The sequence below is a fragment of the Nomia melanderi genome, chromosome 7 (assembly GCF_051020985.1).
Source record: "Nomia melanderi isolate GNS246 chromosome 7, iyNomMela1, whole genome shotgun sequence".
Classification (NCBI taxonomy): Eukaryota; Metazoa; Arthropoda; class Insecta; order Hymenoptera; family Halictidae; genus Nomia; species Nomia melanderi.
Genome location: NC_135005.1, coordinates 13134115 through 13154836, shown reverse-complemented (window position 1 = coordinate 13154836; position 20722 = coordinate 13134115). Strand labels below are relative to the sequence as shown.

The 20722-nt window shown below is 47.9% G+C and overlaps 1 protein-coding gene across 1 annotated transcript in view; it reads right to left on the bottom strand.

The window, feature by feature from the left end:
* LOC116430514 (uncharacterized) overlaps positions 1-20722 on the bottom strand; it is a 365874-nt gene that overhangs the window by 301804 nt on the left and 43348 nt on the right. Inside the window, exon 3 of the mRNA XM_076369539.1 lies at positions 16554-19117. Within this exon, the coding sequence (XP_076225654.1) occupies positions 16554-16593 (40 nt within the window). The 5' untranslated portion in view covers positions 16594-19117. The remainder of the gene's footprint in view (positions 1-16553; positions 19118-20722) is intronic.

Sequence of the window (20722 nt, the reverse complement as noted above, 5' to 3'; positions counted from 1 at the left end):
ATACGAACGTTCGGCATTATTGCATTTGCTGGCTTAGCATTAGTAATAATTCAACATTATCGGTTAGATATATCATAAATTATTGAATAAAACCGAGCGAAAGCTAAGAAAGAGAAGAAACACTGAGAACATCCAAGTGTCAGCGAAGCTTTAATGAAAACCGCACCTCGAAGTAGCGTCGAGGCATAAAGGATAACGTTCCGAACGGAGATTTCCATGAAGCCGAATAAAAATAATAATTCCCTCATCGTCGAATCCTTCCCAACGACCGATCCACGGACTCCGTTAAGCGTTTCGTTGCATCAGTTGTCGTTACGACACAGCTGTTCCCACTTTTGTGCACGCGCGTAATAAAGCGGCGTTATATTACTTTGTATCACCGGGACGAAGTGGCAATAATTACGTGGGGAACGCGAGATAATTCCAGCCGGATCCGCCGTCACCGCGCCGCGATTTGATACGTGGACGAGTTATGGAGTCATTAAAGCGGATACGCCCGGGCACGGGCACGAATCGCGGCGCGGCTGTCATCGCGGCAATAAGATCACAGCGCGTGCAGCTTCCAATTTTCTCGGACGGCCGCGCGGCGTTACGACTCGATAAATTCGCTTGTTTCCGCGCGACGCCGGCGAACGAGCAAGAAACGACGTTAAACTGTTGTTCTAACAGCCGCGTAGTTCAGCATAGTCACCGGGCGAATTAACGCGTCGCGTCGGCTGCCTCTATCGCGCCATCGCGCTCGTCATTTTACGATACAGGACCTTCGGGAGACGTGTTGTCGGTTTCTTCTGGAATTTCCAGGCAATTCCCTCCTGCAGCTTTTCAATCCTTGAGACAAGCGTAGGAACAACAAATCTAACTCTCGAAGTGGAACCCGAATGAAGTTTGAAACGTAGAATCTTAAAATTTACAATCCGCACGGTTCGAAAATATAGAAATACAATGTTGGAACTGTATCTCATTCTCCAAATTCGTCTTTCTCCATTGTAGAAGCGAATGAACCAAACAGAAAATATTCAGCCATGACTGAGTCCACTTCGAGACGGTTTCAATTCGCGGAATGGTACGATTACCGAAACGCTACGTAACAGTCAATGGAATCCAAGATCCCATCGTCTATATTCGGTGCTGTATTCACGGAATATTAGTCGTTCGCCGAAAATATGAAACAATTGGCAGCGGAAATGAGCGCGCAAGCGGAGCGAATAATAATAACCGATTAATCCTTAACGCTCCGAGGCGACGCCCTTGGTGTCGCGCGACAATCCGCGTCGCGACCAGCCATTAGTTCGCACCAATATCCCTGACAAACGGCGTACAAATACAGTTGGAAGCGACGTCGCGGTTCGACATCCATCATTTAAAAATAAATAAACAGATATTTACCGTCGGAATTGGCGGAGCAGGCGAGGGACCGCGGCCGGAAGGCAGCCAATTCGTCAGTGGTGCACAAAGCCGCGGCAGGAAGCGGATAATGGAAATGTTTTTGGCAAGATGCGTCGGGTAGCGGGGTGCGTTCATCGCGCGATCACTCGAGAGTTAATTTCGTTCGGGAGCGCGGCGTTAACATTGGCATTGAGGCGTTTCCTACGGTCCGCCGCGGCCATTATTGATGATTCGACACCTTGCCGACCACTTGTTCCGTCGTCGAATATACTGTCACGATGAAAACCGATCGATACCGGCGACCGCTGGCTGGCCAGAGTCAACAAATTCGGATATTAACGTTGTTTGTTCGCGGGAATCGTCTATTCTTCGACTCGACGTTAGGAACTCGAGACGCTTCGAGTGTTCCGACGAAAGGCGGTGATCGCTACCGAGGATTAACCGCAGAAATGGACATACAGTAGCGACAATAAAATAGCCATAACTTCCAATAGTCTAACATAAACTAATGATACAGTTGAATATAGTCTAACACAGCTACAGTTCATGCGTATTTGTACAAACGCTAGATTTCTCTCGAGAAGTTCTCTAATCCGAAGGTATCAATCACCGCCAGCTGAAAAAGGAAGAAATAATCCCTGGATAGGGGATGATCGAGGAACAGGTCGGATTCGAGAAATTTAGGGAAAACCGGTAACGGTCGATCATTAATCCCGCGTGACGGCTGCAAAGCAGTTGATCCGAGGTGGCCGGGCAAACTGGAGCAACGCGACGGCCGGTTCTCCAAAATGGCGGGCGAAAAAGGCAGCGACGAGGATGGTATTTCGTTTGGGCACCATCCAGGTCACGCAGCGGCCAACGATGGAGGTGAGGGTGGAGAGAAGCGGGGGAGGCGGAGAAGGAGAAGAAGAGGAGGAGGAGGAAGAAGAAGACAACGAGACCGCGAAGCGGACAGAAGCGGTTGACAGAAGAAACAGAGCGAAGGAGGTTAGACGGGTCCCGTGTTGGGCTCATTAAGGGCTACAACGGTTGAAGAGGCACCGCTTCCTAGACCCGACGCCAAGTCCATGCCAGGCGTCGTCATATCTTGCCCGATCATCGTTTTTCATCCGGTGCTCCCTTGTTTCGGCCGTGGCTCTGTAATCCGAGTTATTAAGCGGCCGTTGTGCCACCCGATATTCCGTCGACGCGTGAATTATGATCATCCGCGGGCCGCGAGGAGCCCGGCCGCCTAGATTCGCGCGAAGCTCTAGAATAAACCGGCTCTTCTCGGAGATATTCCTTTTACACGGAAACGCGGCGCAGGAAGATTTAGAGAATTGGACGGCGAAGTCCGCTTTGTACCCTTCGCTCGTTCGTTTTAGATTTCTCGCAGAGTCGCGCGAGGACGTGGGCTATCGAGGAGAGGTATCTGGGAATTCAGGATAACCATTGTTTGCGGGAAAAGATTAAGATGAAAAGGACTACGGTGTGTTATCTTAGGATGAGAGAATGCGAAAGGTTCGAGTTATAGGTTCATCAATATTCCGAGTTGCGTGTGCGTGTATAGTGCAAATAGCTAGGAGTCATGTGGGTACCGATCTTAGGCGAGGAAACTTCTACGAAGAGCACAATTGTCATAGACGAGCTTAAACGAGCCAGCCCCCGCTGCGCAAAGGTTAATAAAACGCGTTGAACTTCACTTCGAGGGTTGTACCGTGCGGGGCCCACCTCCGCGAAGAACATCTCGCACCTAGTAGCGCGCGTGTAAGAGAAAGGGATATTCATAACGCGAGGAATGGTCCATGTCAACCGGAACATCCTGAAACTCAAGCCTGCGGCTACGAGGGTGGTCGGGGTGTCATAAATAACAAGAAGATTAACGAGGAGCGGCTTCGATGGGGTTGCTGCTCTGCCTTTCCTTTTGCTGGAGCTGCCAGTGTTTATCTTTTTAGGAGAAGAAACCTACGGACTCTTTTCTAGGTACTGCGAGGCGAAAAATAAAAGACAATGCGTTAATCGTAGAATTAAAGAATAGGAAATTCTGAGAGAAATATTGACCCTGCGTAGTCGTCAAACTTGTAATGACAATTTCGAGCTGATAAAGTAGTCCTAGTAAGAACAGTAATGAGGGAAATCATAGGACTACGTGTTCGGAACTTATAGAATCTCTAATCATATCTGTAATGACGAATTAGTAATCTTTCTAGCAATAAAAGCTATCCTTATGCAAGATTTCCACGTGTCAAGTTCAACGAATCATATCTTGCAGCTTCTACACATGTTTTTCGCGCGAGATCGTCGGAGTGTCTTGCCCAAGAAACCTAGTTCCACGTTACGTTAGCGGAAAGTTAAGATTACATGTAACGTTGGTAAATGATCGTTCAATCCACCGGCCCGGGTAATGTTCCAGGAATGCGGTCCACATTGTGTGGAAGCGGTTCATTGTATACTAGCAACATCTGCGCGCAAACGTCGGCCCGATGAATCAATGCCGGTTACAGCGATGCAGCAACGAACAGCCGGCCCGCTGTATAATCCGTGCGATCTAATTTCGTGAACCATCCCAACTCACTGACTCACTTGGCACGTCTCGGCCCGCATATTCTTTCCGCCGCGACGCGCCTGTCGTTTTCGCGGAGGATGTTCCGATCGCGAGACACCGGGGAAGGTCAGGAACTTTGGCCAACTCGGGGGCGAGGGAAAAATTCCCGTAAAAACCGAAGATTCGACACCTTTAGCATTTCGAGACCGATGCATCATCATCCGTTGGACATTAATACCCGGCTGACTTAACAATCTCGTTAAAGTGTTTTATTATTATCATCTTATTTAGTGCGATTTCAACTTGATGCTCGGAATGCCCGATGAAAACAACCGCGTCACTGTCATTTGAGACATTCGGAACTTCGGGGAGAAATTCCACCAAACCTACGGATTCGGCGTGTTTGACCTTTCGAAACTGATGCATCACCCGCGGACCATTAATATCCAGCTGACTTAACAATCTCGTAAAGATGTCTTATTATTATCGTCCTATTTATTGCGAACTAAACTCGACGTTCGGAATGTTTAAAGAAAATAGCCGCGCGCTTTTGCCGGTGAAACAGTGAATTTTCGTGAAAGGTAGCCGCGCTCTATACTTCCTCGAATCTTATTCTCGCGTCCCGACGCGTGAGGAATGATACAAACGCTTCATAAGCCGAGGTAAAGTATCTCGAGCCAGCAATCTATCATAGTTTGTCACGATCCGGCCGGCACCATTTGCAACACGCCGCGTCGTCCTTCCATCGGTCAAGAGGTTCCACCGTCTGGTCACGGTGGTCCGGTTCTAAACTAGTATACCGGCGCATTTACATTCGTCCACTATTCGACATCGTTTACACTGCACTTTTAAATCACTTTTACGAGCGACGGCGAGGCTCGTTCCAGAACGTCCTAAGCTCGCGATCGGGCATCAAGGTCAAGGATCCGTAAAAAAAGATAATGGAACTTTTGCAGACCGTTTTACGGGCCCTCGTTACTATCGCCGTTACGGGATACTAAACCGGCTCCTTGGGGATGGCTTCCATTGCGTAATATATTTATCATTCGGCGGCCTTGAGCCGCTCGGCCCGTCCCGCTAAAAGAAGATCAAGCTTCTCTCCGCCCTTCCAATCGAACCCCGGAAGTTCGCGCGCGTTTCGGCGGAGATAAATTACAGAGCCAAGTGAAGATCTCCATGGAAACGGTAAAAAGATCGCCGAACAAAATGGAGTTTCACGCGAATGATTTCAGTCGCGTAAAAGTTAAAGTAACAGATCCGTAAAGGAATCCGAAAGACGCTTCCGAAGTTATTAGAAAATGATGTTATCATACTTTCCTCTAAACAACCCCTCGGTCGACATTCCGTAGCCGAACGACTCGCTATAAAATCGGAAGCACCGCTGTCAAAATCACTTTTTTTTCCCCCTCTTGGTTTATAGCGATGGAGAAGAGGAACGAGGATCGGACAGAACTCGAAACAAGTCGATCGAGCTCGATCGTTCGGATGGAGAGAGATCCGCTAACCGGTTGCGTCGAAGTGTTCATCCGTCCGTCACGTTCCGATCGATGTTTGCTTTCGTCTAGCGATCGGAGCAGGTGCGAGGACTCTTCGCCGGTAGCGGACGATGGTACAGGAAGAGAAGCGGCGCGGGGTTCTCGGTTCACTGGTATCGTAAATGAAACGGAGACCTCGGGGACGAGGTGGATATACACCGTTCGCGATCCGTTTATTTTTACAGCAATGCCAGGGTGAATGCTCCGCGGAATGTTTAGCTTCGGCACACATCTCGCGCGCGCGCGAGCGCGTGTACGCGCGGCCCGTGTGCCCTGCTGTCGGGCGTGTGATGGTTGACCGACTCCGAAATCCATTTCCCTCGCTCAATCTAGTTTCTAGCTGGCTCCCGCTGTATTAGTCATCGGAGCGACGATTGATGCATCCTTAGTCAACAACCCTTAATCCTGGCGCTTCAGATCATAAGTCGTGTGGATTGTTTAGGAACCGGACCATGTAGTCCCTCGGTTATGAAGTTTACTTTTCGTTCTATCTTGATTTTCCGAGTTCTCGTGTTACTTTCATTGAAAATGAAAAGAAACTAGCAATTGGATTTTTCAAGAGATAGGAATACTAAGATTGATGCGTCTGTGCATATCTGTTCTATTTATCGGAAACAAAATTAATCGAGAATCCTCAGATTGATCTACAGATAGTAACTCCGATCTATCGAAAGTCCATTGCTTCCATAGATCATCGATAATCGGTCGCAACAATGAATCAACACCTGCCCAACTGTTAATCTGCTATCAATCAGCTGCGTTGGCACTACAACGAATCCAATTCCCTGCGACAGGAGCGAAGTCCATACCAGGTGACAATAGCAACTCGGCTACATAGAAAAAGAGCCGGGACCGTGGAAAAAGGCTAGAAAAGAAGAAAAGAAAGAGCGGTGGTCGGTTCACTATATTTACGCGTAAGCGGGGCCGACTCGGCCGAGGTTGTCGGTCCATTAGCGATGTTTTGCGCGAGCAAAGTGCGTGCGAGCACAGCTGTTACCACGTAAACCATGCGTACCGCTGCCAAGAGCAACAGGAGATCGGCCGGCCGTGCGCGCGAGAGGGCTGCGCCGAAAGAGAGAGCGAGAGAGGGAGAGGGAAAAAGGAAAGGAGGGAAAGATGGCGAGATTATCTTCGATCTCATTCGATAAAGGCGCCCATCGTCGCGCCGTCCCGCCGCCACCTGTCCACCCGATCGTCAACAACTCTCTTCCCTTCGATCCTCGCTCGCTCTTGATCTTTGTCGTTCGCCACGGGTCGCTTGATTGAAGCCGGATAAATTTATGGGGGGATTGTTTCTCGGCGAACATCGTGTTCCTGCCCGGTTTGTCGAAAGATCGGCCAACTTTCGGACATCTCGAGTTTGTTACTTAGAAAGAGAACAGAGAGGATTCTTAAGGTCTCGCAGGTAAGCTGATGTCGGTGGCATTGTATAAACGGATACATGTCGTACATTTTTAGCGTGCGTTTAGCATACTAGATCCTTGAGAGCGACCTAGAGATATTTATCCCTATCGCTAAGGAAATACCGGGCAACGTAGGAGATAGCCCATACTGATACAATCAACGTGTATGTGAACCAATTTCTGTTAAAATCAATATTTACAGCGTTTTCGAAGTGGCTCCTATTAGCTGACTCACTCTAAACCCCGGTACAGACTTATGGAACCATATTTCTAGTTCAACAAGAATGTTAACGAGACTCCCAGCACTCCGAGCTATGAAGATCCTCTAAGATCCTCTGAGAAAGTCGAAAATTTAGTACGCCAAGGAATGTCTATTCTACATGGACACCAGAAAATTGGTTAAAGCGTGATCCTTCCGAGAAACCGAATCTCCACCGATCTCCAATTTCCGTCAACTGTTTCGCGAAAATTATCATCTGCATGAATATCTGCAGCCTATTAGCCGCGATGTCGTGAAAGCGGACAGCTCTGACAAACGCAATTCCGCTGGATCGTGCCTCCGGAACCGAAAGTCAGGAGCCCGGTGGCTAGAGGACCAACCTTCCCAGCCACCATAAATAAGTCTAATCGCTAACTCTAAAATAGAGGGAGGGTCGCGCGCGCGGCGCGTCCTTTCTTTCTACGTCAGTCTAGATCCTTGTCTTGCCGTCTCGCGAGAGAACACGACGACGCGTCGCGACGCGCGGCCATTAACGAACCTCCACCCCCGTGTTGTCGCGGGAGCGCAAAAAAAGGAGGAAGGAGGCAAAGAGGATCGGCCGCTTTCCACGGGCCGGCGATTGAAAGACTGATGAATCCTAGAAAAGACGAAGGCTTTACGAGACTCCGCTTCGGCCAGACACACGATGCATCACGATTCTATTTTTACGGGAAATCTATTAATACGCACCGTGCATTTCCCTGTTTGACGATTATACATCGTCCACGTAACATTCGGCGCTAAGAATACCGGGCTGTCGTCAACCATTCAGTCCCCGGGATGAATAAAGAGCAGGAGTTCGGCGTGGCTTTCGGCCGCGTATTTCGGTCGGTTAAGGATTAGTCATTTGCCTGTTCGATTATAATTCTAAAATTATACGCGGACCTTGACAGTAAATACTCACCCTCGCGTGGACGCCGGTAAACTTAGATCCCGGTGCATTTGTTTGTACACTTCGACGGAACCCTGGCAGCGTCTACGCCTACGATAATGCCTTTCCGATCACTGACGATGATTATTCGATCATTAATTCCTACAGTCTGCTTCGCTCGAGAATTCTTCCAATCCCGATCTAAATCTTCTATTCAGAATTGTCAATAATTCTAATGTAATCGTCCTATTGACCCTTACAGTGTCCAACGTCGTGCATACAGCAAAAATTATTTTATTTTTATCACTGTTATTGTTGTAATATTGATAATGAACACGTTGAGTATCGTGCTAGGTCGCTTCTGTGAATTTGTTTCCGCTTGATATCTATGTTAAGGTATTTTCTCCGGGAAGTGAACTTGAAATGCTTCCGGTCCGTTAAGGGTTGAAACGATCAACGATTCTACTATAATTCTTCTATTCAGAATGATGAATAATTCTTCGCTATTCTCAAGGTTTTTGATGTGGAACTCTATTGGAAGGTTACAAGTTACATTATTTAATAAAAAGAATTCGATTCGAAGATCGGCACGATGACTATCGAAACGATAAGCGAGGGTGAAATGCGACGCGACTTTCTTCCCATCGCGTTAATAAAGAAAACAACGGGGAACCGGAGGCTCAGACAAAACTTCTCGTTAGAAGAGGCCGTAACTCGTCGAGAATAGAATTCTCCATCGGTTCCAGGACCAATCAGATTCCAGAAAGTAAATTTCCCCCGCCCCGAGCTCCACAATAGCGTCGAATAAATTCTGTTCCACGGTTGTACTCTCATCGAGTATAAAGATTCCACGGGCCGGTCCAATAATAAACGCCGCGCATCGTCGGCGAATAAAAGAGAGCCGGAAAGTTCCGGCAGTGCTCGGTGAAACGTTATTTCGACTAGTAAATAGCCGATTTTATTTCAAATCGTGCGTGTAACTTCGAAAATAAAGCATCCCGGCCGTTGGAGCAGATCTTTGAAAAAAAACGATATTCGAAAATAGGCTTTTATTTAAAGGGGAGCGTATTTCTAACTTCGCATTGAAATATTTCCGTTCAGCTGTGCTGCATCAATTTCGTGTCCAGGAAGGGGAAACTCGCACGTTGAAAATTTCTACTTTGTTGCACGCGAAGCTTCGCCTAAAAATAATTTCACTCGAAACGTTGTTACCCGCGTTACGAGCCGCTCCCTCACGCGAATTCCTTTTATCTCCGATAAATAATTCAAGGGAACATTCGAAACGCGCTATTACGAAACATTCTGTCCCGCGCTTCGCGCGATTATCATAAAAATATTCCCTCCCGCTTTGAAGTTCCGGCCTATTATTCAAAGTATCATTTCATTTGACCGATCCCCGTCCCTCCTGTTTGTCGGGCAGCATTCGAAATATTTTTTCCGTCGGTTCCGGCAGCGGCTCGGAGGCGCGGAAAAAGCCAGATGCGATGTGTGCGAGGTGCGCACGTAATCACGGCGACGTAACTCGTGCGCGAGGTATAACGTAAGAGAAACGGCGAACACGCAACACGTACGTGCCGGCGTCCACGCACACGGGCGCTCGCCAAAAGGAATTCGTAGGTGTGAGGGTGTCGCCGTTTGGAAAGCGGCCAGCGGACGGATAGCGGCGGGAATACGAGGGAGAACTGCCCACGCATCCCGCATACCGTCCCGATAAATAATCGAACTAGGCGTCTCTAGAACCGGCGGCTGCCAAATTTTCGTCCAGATAGTCCTGCGAAGGTCGCGTCCTCCAAGGGTGGTTTTGCTCGCGGCAAGTATGTGCATTCGACAATTGAAATGCTGCCATCGAATTATACCCTGTTTAGACTACTTAATTATTCGATTGTAATTATTTGTGATTTTTTGAGATGTTATTACGAAAAATAGAAACACGTAGAGCAGTAGCAAGTTTCGCGTACTTTCGAAGTTAGGAAAAATTATTAATTTCACATTGAATTATACTCTGTTTAGAACTTAATTATTCGATTGTAATTATTTGTGATTTTTTGTATAGGAATTACTTGATACTGCTGCCTAATATGCATTTGAAATTTTATTACGAAAAATAGAAACACGTGGAATAGTAACAAGTTTCAAGTAATATTCTCGGAGCTAGGAAAAATGATTAATTTCTAGTTATTAATTATTACCGAATCATAGAGAGGGTATAGAAGAACGAAATAGTGTTGAAAAGTGGGAAAGTGATTGGATCGAAGAATCCTGAAGGATTGAAGAAGGGTTAAATTGGTTTTCTTGCGAAATAGGGGTAGACGAGGTTAAAGGTTGATTGTTCAGAGACGAGTGTGATATTCGGAAGTCATTTTTTCTACGTGGTATATTAAAAAAGTTTCTAAGAGACTCGATTGAAGAGCTCAAAGGGTGAAAATATTCGCCCATTGTCCAGATCGCCAGAATGTATCTCCTCGGAGCTAGTCAGGCTTATATTTAGCTCTTGTTTCCCATCGACAGCTGGTGGACTCCGAGTTTACGAGCCATTCGCGAACCTACGAATCACTTTTAACGCTATCCTGTCCAAGGATCGTCGTATAGACTCCGGCCAAACCGCTGAGGCCAGAGAGAACGAAACGACACGTACCAACGAAAATCTGGAACAATGTGTGCCACGCGAATTCGAGGCGATGAATTCATAAAACGTTAGATCGCGAGCAGATGCGCGACTCGATAACGCTAACTCCACTGTAATCGTTCGATTTGCATTCCTAAAGAACAGCTAACCGACCAGTGGTATTTCTCGGCGGAGAATCGAACATTAAATCTCTCAGTTAGCACAGGAGCAACTCTCTAATGTCACGTTGAATCATTCACGACACAAATCTGACCGAACGATCTTCAGCTACATAACTAGAAATCACGTCTCTCGGTTTTTACGCTTCGTTTACACAAACGGAATACAAGTATAACAACATTGTCGCGCTACCATAATCACAGAAATAGACTACATTTATTACCTCATCGAAGATCGTTCTCTCGGCGTGTCAAAATTAAATACGCACAGGCTAAATTCCAACTCGAGTTGAACATCGAATTCCTCTAGCTGTGCTCTCGGTCCGAGCGAGAAATCCAAATCCCCTGTGTTTTTATTTCGCGCGGAACATCCGGGGGATGGGGGGTCGCGCGACGGAGCCGGTTGTAAATCAAAAAATCGGTGCTCGCGCGGCGTACGGTTTTAGATCGGAAATTTATGGAAGAACGAGGCGCGGCGAGCGGCTGCCGTGTGTCCCCTCGATCGTACGATTGTCATCGCCCACGATCATCTGACGATCGCGTCCTTGGGGGAATATCGCGGGGACGAGCCGCGGTACCGCGCACAAATATCGAGACAGAAATAATACCGGGACTTACGTAACGGGGAGAATAAAAGAGCAGCGGAAATAAAGCCGGGCCCGATGGCGGACGATATTTCACTGTCCATCGGCGGAATGGATCCTCTTTGAAGAACACCCGCGATCTCGTAAAAATCAGTAGGATGTTCGAGATAGGAGCCGATCGGGATCCGCCGCGATGAACATCTGGCGATGACGTCCGCTGGATCGGCTTCCTGGGCCGTTCCAGTGATTCGTTGCCGAGCGGTTGCATTAAATCGACACGCCACCCCGACAGTATTATTGTCCTCCGACGCCGCGAACCCCAAACAATCCCGTATTATCGAGCGTTGAGACATCCCCGAGGAATTTCCGAGAGCGCCCGATATTTCGGGTTTTTTCAATGTTCCCGCCGCGTTAAGGTCTGGGTCGCGGTGTTCTAAACTGTCTTCAGCGCCAGTGCTTCTTTATGATTGTCAAGTGATTAGCTATTATTAGCAGGGAAGACAATGCACCGGCACGTTGAATATCGGGTGAGTTTAAGGAGCGAGATGCATGTAATACAGGACGATTGATATTAATAGTTGAGTAATATAAAATGTAAAACGAAGTAGTAGTATAGTACATTGATTGAGTTACGTTATCAATCTATGTATGTTTCCGTTGCTGAGTATTGTTGTATGTTACGTTATCTGTAATATAGATAATAGTTGAAGAGATTCTATTGGTTATGGGAGGTTAAAACGGCTGAAGGTACGAGGTATTCGGAGGAAAAGAATCTAGTCGCGTTCGGTCTGAACATGTGGCCAAGGAACTACCAACGCAGCCAAATCAAACGAGACGGTCAATTAACTCGTGACAGCGTGTTTGTTCCCCGGGAAGGGCAGTCACCCCTAGCGCCACAGTCCTCGAGCTGATTAATGAACAAAGTAATTAAAAGAGGCGGACGTTCGTTAACGACACGGTTCTCGGAGGATGAGGGAACAGATTCCTCGTAATCATCGGGCCGTCCCTCAACCATACATCACCGTCTGGTTGTCGGTTCACAATGGATTCGAAATCCCTTTGAGCTCGACTCGCTATCCACCCATTCTTCGCGCGGATCTGTTGATGCAAACCACAGAGATTCGCGCGAATTCGCTTCATTAAACGTCAATCCGCGAGAATACTTGTAAAGGATACTTTCGCGTGAGTAATTTTGATGCATCGGGAACAAGAATTTAGTGGAAAATGAAACAGATAAATGAGGACAAGATTCCACGTTTATATAATGACTTCTACAAGCTAGGTTTGGTCACTAAGTTTGATAATGCTTTTATAATCAGTAGTCTTTTCATGTGAATTCAGGTTTTTAAGAATATAGGCAGAAAAGTAGAGTTACGATGGAAGATTTGCATCATAAAGAAAGTGAAAAGCATACATTGGATATTTTATTTGTCTCATTCTTTGCAATCTTGTAGTTTCAATTTTTTGGGGACCGCATAAGAATCCACAGTTCAAGAATTAGTGTTAACGCACGCCAGCGCCAAAATATGACAAGCTTCGTTCATCATCTGTGAATCCACATTCTCCCTTGGTTTCATAGGAATTCGTCGTCCGGAATAATTGCCTTTTGATAAATAAGACGAACCTTGTCGCTGTTGCCGCGACGTCAGCCAAGACTTTTCTTCCGGGGCAGTTTGCACAGTTGAATGCACGCTGGTCAATAGCTGCTTTTGTTCGTCGTCGACGTTTACAACGCGGAAGAGCGCCATTAACTCGATACATAGTCCGCGAGTTTAATGTTACAGAGCAAGTAAGGGGCAGAAGTGGAAACGCGCGGATGAAACTGCGACGAAAGCGTGAAGCGACGATCAGAGAAGTCTTGAAGCTTAATTTAGCTGGAATGCTTCTCGAAAACACCATTCAGTGTTCGAGTAAACCAGTTATCGGGGACTTCTTATGGTAATTAGGACGGGAATGCCTGTACGGAGATTTCGATACGAAGAATCTATAGTTGGAAGGTTAAATTCTTGATAAAACCGGTGATGTAAGATAAAGATACTCTTATTTAATCCTTCGGGAACCGATATATAGATCCGAAGGTTTCCCAAGATATCCGCGGAAGAAAAGAAACAAATTCAGTCCCGAATTCTCACAGTAATCGTAACTTTCCGCGTTGGGATCGTAAACTGAACGCTGCGCCGCGAAACGGATCGGTAATTTCACGCAAATCCGTTTGCAAAAACACGCGGATCTAGCAGTTCGCGAGCCGTGAACCGGGCCCGGTGTTTATAAGTTTTGTTTAAGAATTCCCGATGCAGACATAAGAAACGTAAGAAACGCTCGCGATAGCGAAATCCTTTTTTTAATCGCGGCCATCTGGCCGGGGCACGGTTCGACGTTTCGAGAAACAAAAAGAGATATGGCTGCAAAACGACCGGCCGAGTGCGATCGTCGAAGAAGAAGAAGCAGAAGAAGAAGAAGAAGAAGAAGAAGAAGAAGAAGAAGAAGAAGAAGAAGAAGAAGAAGAAGAAGAAGAAGAAAAAGAAGTAGGCCAATACCCAAAGTGATCGTTACCATTCTCGAGCGCTTCGGTGTTTGCATAGGCGATCGAACCGGAAAGAAATTCAAATAAACTGCCGCCGCATCGACTAATCCTCCTGCAAATATTCCACGATATTTCCGATACTCTTTCCCTCGCGAAGAAATATTCGAACGGACGTCATTGTTTCGGAATACCGCCGCTGAATATTTCAATTTCCGCGGGGTTTGGTTTTAATCAACCCGCAGGTTTCCTGTAATGATAAATCTCCGGCTGGAATGCGCGGAATATCGACGACATCCGTTGACAGGCTGTAAAGGTGTTCGTTAATTAACTTTCCGTCGGGTTGATGTACGATTTCCGTCCGACGATTGATTGTTGTAAGAATAAAAGTGGCCGCTATGTGGTCGAAATGAATTTAGATTTTTCTTATTGTTACCATTTATTGGGAATAGAGGCTTGGAAGTAAGTTTCGATGGAGAATGGGGCATTTGAAATCCAACGGTGGCCAGGAAATCTATAAATTCTTCCTTGCGTCAACATTTTTTCCATCGTCGAAACACGAAAATCGTAATACACGCTCGTCCGCCGGCGACTCCAATCAAGGAATCCAAGATTAGATCTAATAGGTTACGGAAAACGGATTGAAACATTTGTTTTCAAAGAAAATACGGACACTGACTCACGGAAGTATTCGTGGGCTTCTAGTAGCCGGGATCAAACGATCGGTATTTTTTTTAGAACCGGCATACGAATATCCTCTCTGACAGAGACGTACACCTTAACACAGGCTAATTAAATCCCTTTAAAACCTTCGCGTAAAAGCAATGACTCATTGAATCAAAAACACTGTGCGACCTCCATTACGCTGAACCCTTCGATATAAGAAAACCAGCGCTATCTATTCTTCACCTAACTCATCGCACTTTCGTTCAAAGCGTTCAATCGAGGAAAAAAAGAATCCATTCCAAATAGTAACGAAATTCCACTTAAACTACCGAATCATCCCTGCGATTCACTATAGAACGAACACTGACTTTCAATCTTCCAACTCCCACTTCCCCGGTGACGAAAAGAGAACACTCGACAGCTCAATTTTCCGTTTCACTCGCCTCGCGTTAAATTCGAAGCGCAGAAAATAATGCGGATCGCGTAGCAGAAGTTCGCCTAGCAAAACCGAGACGTTCGATCCATTACACGTGTTTATTGGACTCATCGGGCAGCCGAGAATCCAATTACGACCATACTGACTTTGTCAGGCCGATGAATAAACGTATTGTCGTGCGACGGACGGCGGAGAGGGGCAGGAGGGGCGCGACGGTGACGGAAAGAAGGCATGAATCCAGGTGGATAAGGAGCGCCTCTATTCGCAGATAAGAGGGTGAATAACCGGGGATAAAAATACTGTCGGTGTGGAGCGCGAGAGACGAAAGAAGGAGGAAGGCGAGAGAAGACACCGAGGGTGAAGCGCGGGGGGGGGGGGATGTAGTTGGACGTGGTTGCCATCCGATCGGAATGCGCTATGCGCATTCGCCTTGGTCTGCCTCAAGCCTGGTCCAAGTGTCCGGCCACAGCCGCGGAATAAATGACCCACAGATAAAATGGCCTCCTATTCGTCCCTAATTAACACTTTCGCAGCCGGTCATTTCTTTGCGACCCTAAAGCTTGCATCATCGCTGAAAAATCCTTGAATCTCGGACACCTCTGTCGTCGATTGGAATTTCTGCGTTGAAAATCATACTTTTCGGTAGATTCTTTTTTAAGCGTGGTTCGTTATGTTGCCGTTCTCTAAAGGATTTCGTTGAATCTCGACCTGTATTTTAAAGTTTGAACAGTGACGATCTCGAGCTGACGAGACCTTGACTTTATGACAAATCACGAAAACCTTCGGGAATATTTCGCACCGTGTTGGAAATCTTTCAACTGGCTGCTCTCCACTTTTTGCCTGGACAAACCCTTGCTGGCGATATCGGAGGATTAATATTCGGGCTGATATTCTTGTCAGACATGTTTCTTTCTGTTCGAGATTGGGTGCAGCAACTATTCACCCCCCGAACCAGTACTTCTTTTTCTTCGTATATTAGAATACTCGATGAATCGAAAGGTAGCTCGTAGCGTGTAGTTGTATTCACCTACCTTCTTCCTAGCCATCGTTCGCTACGACGGCCGAAACGAAAGCACAAACCAACGGAAGCACACATCAAACAAAACCATGCAGTAACTGAATTAAAACGTAATTACAAATAGAACCTACAACCTAATCGCGAATCGTGACGAGACTCCACGTCAAGAACGACAATCAAAACGTAGCAACCCCAACCGTCTTCGCGAATACAAAATCAAAATACCCAACTTCGCAAGTTCTCTCAACCGTGGAACCTTAGCAAATCATTAAATAAAATAGAAAGAAACCCAGTAGTGAACACACAACTAAACAAACTGTTTTCCAACGAGCAATCGTCAATCAGTACACACCAAACACGCATCCACTCATCGGAAGACAAGGGTTAATAAAGTGAGAGGGTAACAGTAAATCCAGGCAACAATGAAAACTTTATTCTGGTTAGTAAGGATCGTCGAGGAAGAAGCGGTTAAAGATCGGCCGATCCTCGATCCCGATCGAATGTGGAACAAGAATTCAGACGACGGGGTGTATGCGGGTGTCCAGCAATCGATGCGATGCTCGTACCGTCACAGTGTTTACAGCGCTTCGCCCTCGGCTCAGGCATTCTGCGGTGACCTCGTGACCTCACCGATATTCCATCGTCGGCCCCTGCACTGTACACACCGCGGGCACACAGAGGAGACACGGGTCACGCACGCACGCACGCGCACGCAGCCACGCACGTGCACTCTCCACCGGGGGGGTAAGTAGCTGCACGCGTGCTACCAACGGCGACGATGTACAGAAGAGGGCAACCGACACAGCGGAGGGAGAGGGAGCGAGCCGATAGAGAAAGAGAAAGGGAGAGAGGGAACGCGCGCGCGTCCTCTTCAAGAACAGCCTCCTTCTTCCTCTTCTTCCTCCTCCTCCTCTTCGTCTGATTCTGGTTCACGCGGCCGGAGCAGGAGCCACCGTTTCGTCGACAGACACATCGGCCTCTCTCCAAAGATCCCAGCTCGCTGTCACTGGCCTGACATTACTTGTCCAGGCGATGCTACGATCGAGACCGGCGGCTACGTGCCACGACACCACGATGATCCTGACGCGAACTGCGGATTAGCCGGTTCGATCATCGCGACGCGGATCCGTGGGGTTACCTCGACCGCGAACTTCTTGGAGACATCGGGGATCGGTTCACTGGGATCGGCGCATGACGTTCGGTTCCGGAGAGCTAGGTCACTAGAGCTTGATCTTGAGAACTGATCTTGTAGTTTATGATTCCTAGGTATCTACTGTTCACTTGGTCACTGGGTCACTAAGGTCTTAGGCCTAGAAAGGTCGAAGTCTTCGAGTTCCTTTTTGGAGGTGATATCGATGGTATTTGGTTCACTGGAGGTTATGTTGTGGGTAGTTTAGGATTAGGTGTTCGAGTGGATGTCTAGAGTTCACTTGGTCACTGGGTCACTAAAGTTTGTGTCTTCAGTGGATCGTGCTGACGCTTGTAATCCCTTTTGCGATGGGAACCTTGACGGTTTGGAGCTAACGAGAGCTTATCTTATTTGATTATCTTCAAGTGATCGATACTTAGAGTTCAGTTGGTGGGGTCTAAATCCTCAGACTATTTATGTCGATAGTCGGGTCGTCCGTTTGTGACACTAGAGGCAACGTTATAGAGACCAACGTGAGCTGATCCAGCATCTGCTTTAATATTCTTAGGTAGTTCAATGATTCAGAGTTCACTCGCTAACTAGGTCACTTAAGCGTAAGTCCTTAGCCTACGAAGGTCCATAGAGGATTCTTGTGGTCCGCGGTCCGTGAGCATTTCTGTACAACGTCGAGAGACACTGGAGAGGCTTCCGGTTCGCGGAGCAGCCTTTTTCAACAGGGAATGCAACGTTCTCTCGCCGCGGGAATGATACGTTCAGCTTCGTTTCACTGAGACAACACCTAACTGGGATCCTCTAACGACGAACGCGTTTGCCCGTCTATCTCGCCATGTTGCTCGGCACATCTGTCTCGTCGCCTTCTACATTTTCATCGGTAGATTCGTCGACGGCTGTCCTAAGACCAATTTAGAATCACCGAGAGCATCGATTCCGTCTCCCTTAATACTCTTCCTCCTCCATGGGATTCAAGATCATCCGAGTCTCAGACGATCATCTCATTAATCATACCCACAATCGCCTCTGCAATCTCTCTCATCCAATCCAACGTCTCTTCCTCGGGTATCCTCTTCCAATTCTTCAATCCTCCTCAAACCTGTTCACCGTGCTCCTCAAACTTACTCGCACAGCCAATAGAATGTTCACTGTTAGTGTCTACAATTAGGTCCAGACTCCCGATGCTTCAGTTTCCCACCAACCCCGAAACATCAACAGAATCTTGATCAATGTTCGACTCCTTTCCAAAAGGAATCTTCAACCCCTATCGACGATCCAACGATCGAACCAACTCAGTCATATCAATTCAAGCTTGCCGATGTACAATTCAAGTTTCCCGCTGCTTCGGATTCTTCTCAGTGCTAGCCACCGCGACCGCAACCCTTAACAACCCTCGAACGACGACACCGAAGTCGATTACTTTTGATCGGGGTCTTCTAGTTTCTCCAGTCTGCAAACCCGTTTATCGTCAGTCGTTGATCTGGCACGCGAGGAACACGCTCCGCCGGCGATTCAGTCGCGAGGGTCGGTCGACACGCGAGACACCGGAAGACACGAGACACGCGGGGGGTGGGGGGATGAAACCGTCGGGGATCGTTGAGCGATCTCGTTCGAGGACGCTGCGGGTCTGTTCACATCGCGTGGTGGAGGGCGTCTAGGTCGGCGCAGCGCCTCGCAGCCATGTCGCACACGCACTGACGGACGCTCGACGCCGGGACGCCGTCTTCGGCCGGACTCGGTCCACCCTCTCGGCAAGCGTCGGGACGCCTCTGGCTGGGCGCCAGCGGCCGAGCTGCTCGACGCCTCGACCCGACGCCGCCACGCGGCGCTCTCGTTTCGACTACGAATTTCGTTGGATTCATCTGACGACTCTTCTACCCCTCGATCCACCTGAGATTTTAGGGGATGTTCCGATTCGTGTTTCAAAATATACATCTTCCTTCCTTGATGTCGGTTAAGTCCGATCCAATTAGACTGATAGGAATGTAACTGTTTTACAATATACTTTCAATTATCAATTACAAGTCATCATGGTTGGTTTAGATAGAATTTCACGTTAACCTCTGATTACATCTTAGCCAACCCTGTCCGATGTTCTATATAAATATCGACAAGAATTCCCGACCTAACCATTCGGTGCGTATACATCTGTTTTATTCCCACCCCTGCCCGAACCGGCGGCATCGAATTAGCATTAAAGATTCATGGATGCCGGAGGCGAGGATTCCTCTAGGACCACAGGCCACGCGTTTTGCAAAACCGAAGCCTGTTGTGCCCACTGATTTACGCGTGACAATGACGTCCAGCTGTGCAGCTCGTGCCAAAAGCGACTCCAGCCGCGCAAAACATTCCTCGAAACCCGGTTCGCGACGATTAGGCGAACGGTCGTTAAAGTCCGCTCGTATAACACCGGCGTGATCGCCGATGTGGCGCACCGGAGGGAGCGTTCCGCCTAGGAAACAAGGTGGAGAACGCTAGGTAGCCGGCAAGGGGCGAAACGAGGAGAAGGGGGCAAGGTGGCGATAGCGAGCGCCGAGTAGGCGTTCATCTCTCCGTTTATCTCGCGCCCGGTGACGTCACCGGTCCGGCATAAAGGAGACTCTAAAAGCGAACAGATGGCCTTTATAGTTTTACCATAGACCGTGCCGGCCGACGTTCACCTACGGAATCGCGAGACGCAGACGCCATTACGGTGCGTCTGGCCGGGGGAAGAAGAATACGAAAACATCGGTGTCGGGTCCACTCCCGTGCTAAATGGAGTTGCGTAACTGGGTCGGGAAGGGACAGAGGTTGTCCGACGATGAAAGCTTCGAACGATTTTTTAATCGATCCTCTCACGTTCCATCGCGAGAGGTAATTTTAGAATTCTCGTTTATTCTGGGAAAATAGGACACCTGTAAATAATTAATTGGAAGGTTTGAAGTTGAAAAATGAAACTAACGCTACTGACGATCGAACGGTCTTCGTAATCGCGATAGTTCATTAAACTCGGCGTATCGTCTTTCCCAGCGCGAAGTTCCAACAACTCGTCGGACTTTACTAAAAGAACGTCCGCAAGAGGAAGACCCGAATAACCCGATCCCCGAATAAAGAAAACAAGGGTGCAACACTGAAAGCGATCAGTATCAGTCACGCAGTTAAACAATCGCGGCGACAGCGTCCCAGCAATTCGTCCAACGAGCGTTCAGTAGCAACCGTCCCGCAATAAAATAGCCAGTTAACCAAGGGTTCGCGACAATCATCGTGAAAATTTATGGCGGTACTTCACGGAAACTTCAAAGCTTCATCGCGCGGGGCCAGCGGAGTGTCCCGGCGACGAAACGAGCCGGTGCGCACCGCTGTTAAAGGCTCCATGTTTATACCGACACGGTCGCCCAGTCCTGATCGCAAATTTCGCGGGCGTAACGCACGCCTCGCGCGCGTACGGTTAAGTGCGATCGTTAAAAACGGGGGTACGTCTCGTAACCGATGCGCGGACGGGGCTTTTTCCAGCAGCGTCGCTTCTTACGAGCGGCGAGCCCGTTGAAATGAAAAGGCGCGGAGCATTTTTATCGCGCCGCCTAACGAACAAGAGAGAAACGAAGGCAGGGAGTA